This window comes from Nothoprocta perdicaria, unplaced genomic scaffold (assembly GCF_003342845.1).
Source record: "Nothoprocta perdicaria isolate Ctin4 unplaced genomic scaffold, notPer1 scaffold_143, whole genome shotgun sequence".
In the NCBI taxonomy this organism is placed as follows: Eukaryota; Metazoa; Chordata; class Aves; order Tinamiformes; family Tinamidae; genus Nothoprocta; species Nothoprocta perdicaria.
This window is the reverse complement of record NW_020454572.1, coordinates 1,637,619-1,641,203: the sequence shown is the minus strand read 5'-3', so window position 1 is coordinate 1,641,203 and position 3,585 is coordinate 1,637,619. Positions and strand designations below refer to the sequence as shown.

At 49.6% G+C, this 3,585-nt stretch overlaps 1 protein-coding gene across 1 annotated transcript in view; it reads right to left on the bottom strand.

Moving 5' to 3' along the window:
* GFOD2 (glucose-fructose oxidoreductase domain containing 2) overlaps positions 1-1,699 on the bottom strand; it is a 6,044-nt gene extending 4,345 nt beyond the window's left edge. The window contains exon 1 of the mRNA XM_026034443.1: positions 1,381-1,699. Within this exon, the coding sequence (XP_025890228.1) occupies positions 1,381-1,639 (259 nt within the window). The 5' untranslated portion in view covers positions 1,640-1,699. The remainder of the gene's footprint in view (positions 1-1,380) is intronic.
* Positions 1,700-3,585: the final 1,886 nt, after the last annotated feature.

The following is a 3,585-nucleotide window of genomic DNA, read 5'->3' as shown; positions in this document are numbered from 1 at the left end:
AGAGAAAAGAGAGAAAAGAGAGAAAAGAGAGAAAAGAGAAAAGAGAAAAGAGAAAAAGAAACCCACAGATTCTTTAATCAAACTGAAGCTCAACCCAGGAAGAGGCAGAACTGGCCATTACTAAAGCACCCCAGATTACAGCTTTGCCCATCATACGGATTTGGGAGTGACGGGGGAAGTGTTCCCAAAATAACCGGCTCGGTCTCAGCGCCGCTTGCTCTGCGATCTGCTATGCGATCAGCCCGTGCAATTCAAAACACGCCAAGTAAAAGGGCCTCCTCTGCAGCCCTTCCACAAACCACTCATTTAAAGGCTGGGCTCTGGGGGGGAATCAGWGTTAAATTAGCATTTAACAGAGCTGAACGCCTTTCAGCTGTGGCACACGCGCCACAAAATGAAATTTAGTTCCTCCGAGATCAAAAGCAGCACAGATTTCAGACCAGCTCTCTGCTTTACCTGCGCTGGACACAAGCCATAAGACTACAGTGGCTTCACCTGAATTATTCTCTAGGCTTTGATCTGTTCTGCCTGGCTCATGAATTCAATCTAAGTGTTATTATTTTGCTCCTGTCAGGCCAGGATTGCATCTATAGTTGTTTCTGGGTGCCAATCGGTGATAAATTTAACTAATGCAAATAAACAGAAACCCTCTCTTCAAATAACAAATATCACTATTTCAATCCAAATCTCCTCCCCCAGACAAAGCTCACGTCTTTGGCCCTATTCTGCTTTTGTGTTGCTCCAAAATGCCTAATCATAAGGAGTAACATAACACTGCGCTTAAAATACATCATGGTTATTCGGCAGCAAGGCTTGAAATACCATTTTGACRAATCCAGCACGCTGAAAGACAGGAGCAGCCTCCTACTGCGTTCGAAATAGCTGCACGGCTCTGCACGGCGCCCCTGGAAGCCTGAACTGGCTTGGGCTCCCTCGCTTCCCCTGCCCGTGCCCTCTGCAGGGCCCCAGCCCCGGCACAAGGAACCCAAATTCATCCCTCAGTTATTAATTCACAGGAGGTTCAAGTCTCCCTTTTAGCCCGCTTCATCCTCCACCAAGCAAAGCTACGAGAGGCACTGARAATGCTTATTGCCTAGTAAGTGTTTAGGAGTTTTCAGAATTTAAGAGAGAGGTTGACTTAGTCAAACATTGCGTGTGAGAATTTCTTAGACCAGAAGTACAACAACGTCAACAAAAAAGGCAGGGGGCTTATAAATAGTGTTTTTTGCTATAAACAGTACTTTTTGCAAGGAAYGCACGGGAACGTTTCCTGCGGATGGCTCTGCCGGAGAGCCCTCAGCGCTGCCACAACTCGGGCTAGGAGGCTCAGCCTGCCCCAAGCCACGCATCCCGGGGTCAGCTCCAAACACAAGGAGGTACCTAGGGCTTTCACAGCAATCTGGCGGGTCAGCGGCGGGGGGATGTTGATGCAAACCAGATCCACGTCCTGGTGCAGCAGCACGTCGTCGCTGCGGCTCGTGTAGAAGGCGATGTTCATTTCCTCGGCCAGCTGCTTGGCCTCCTCCTCAGTCTTCCCCCAGAGCGCCTCGATGGAGAAGCCCTCGGCTCTCAGCAAGGGCACCAGGACGCGGGCGGCGCTGCCAGTCCCGAACACCCCCACGCCCGGGAGCATTTTCATTCCGCCTCCCCTGGAGCATCAGGGCCCAGCGCAGGCGTCGCACGAGGCGCTGAACTCCGCAGCTTTCCGGCTCCACCACAGCTCCTGGAACATGGAAAGCGACAGGTGAGTATCAGCAGCGGGCACGTTTGGACATTAAACACGTGAGATCCAAAGTCACCTTTTATCACCCGTGTGGCACGTAAAATATTRAAGATCCTCACCAAGAAAACAAGAAAAATAATAATAAAAAAGGAATAAACCCCTTGCGATTCTTGGAGATATAACATTAAGGGAATGAGCTAAACTCTCCTAATGCAGAGGACAGGAAGAATGATAAGAGAGCAGTTTGACAACGTCATGAGTTTCTGCCGGGCTTCAGAACACAGGAAGCACATCCAGGAACGCACGGGAGCGTGCCAGGACAGGGCAGAGAAGCCACGGCACCGGCTGGGACCCAGCGGGGACAGGACACGCAGTCTGCAACATCAGCAGTAAGGGCAGAGCTGCTGAAGTTGGGACAATGTCCCTAAATAAGATAAAGGTATTACCTCATCTCGCAACCCTTTATTTTTCCCAGCTGTATCAGTTGTCCTAATAGACAAACTTTGGAGCACATGAACCTGTTTGTTTCCCTACCAGCCCCAAACTAAACATGCCAGCTGAAAACAACTATTTTTGAGTTTAACAGTTGTGCCCGGCAGTTAAGGCACTCCAGAGAAAGTTTAAAAAAAAAAAGAAAAGAAAAAAAAAAAGGAAAGCTGGGATTCACTGGGCGTGTTTAGGAAAGCCGGGATTCACTGGGCATGTTTAGGAAAGCCGGGATTCACTGGGCATGTTTAGGAAAGCCGGGATTCACTGGGCATGTTTAGGAAAGCCGGGATTCACTGGGCATGTTTAGGAAAGCCGGGATTCACTGGGCGTGTTTAACCTGGAGAGAAGGAGGCTGAAAGGAGACATCGTGTCCCTTTTAAAACACATGGAAAGATGCTTTGAAAGGGAAAAGGACTTTCTTCTACCTGCGTCCATTGTGGGTACTTCAGGTTTTCCTCAACTCTGGGCCGCTTAAAAAAATATCTCCTGCCCATGACATTTAGGGAATGCAGGCTCTCCCGTGCAGTTATCACAGTTCCTATACACAAACACTTGGTCCAGGCCAAGAACTTTAAAAAAAAAGATCATTATTAATAATAATGATAAATGAATGATAAATTCATCCCTTCAGATGCCCACTTGTGCGTCAACGAAAGACAAAACGTCTTTCAGRTGGAGACTCTACGGTACCAGGAAAAACAACCCCCGAGTCACCCCACCAGCAAGGAGGGACAAGGTATTCTTGACAGGGACAGAACAAAGCTCAGCTCCCCGTCTCCCCATCCTAAAACGCTGCCCTACAATGTGCAAAAGCAAATCCTGACACACTAAGTACTAGCACGTAAGGCAAAGGACCCATAGGGAGTATAYGCTATTAGCATGCAACCATATAAGTTTCCATATATATGCTTATATGCATATAAACATTTAAGGATGCGATAWAATGTTGTGAAACAGTCACTGAATTCATTTGTGAAGGACTGTTCATGACTGTTTTCTGTAAACCAAATGAACAAAAATCACCGTCCGTGCAGCCGTCGGGCTCTAGGTATAAACCCTGGAGTTGCCCCTCGCATCCGTGCGGGTTCCCAGCGGAGCAAGAGCCCGTGGCAGAGGGATTTCTTCTTTTTGGGACACACGAACTCAACGCGCTGGGGCGGGYGCGCGCCTGCTTGCTGAGGGGGGCACAGGGGGAAAAACTACGGCACACGGAGCAGAAGCTGAGCACAGGAGCGCTCTGGAAAGGCGGAAACGGGCGAACTGTTTGAAGCTGCTCCCCAAGCGGGCAGGGGACGTGCCTCGCGAGGAAGGCCATCCCGCACGGCGTGCCCCAAGCAACCAAACACCCCAAGGAGGCGGCTGCCCCGCTCCCA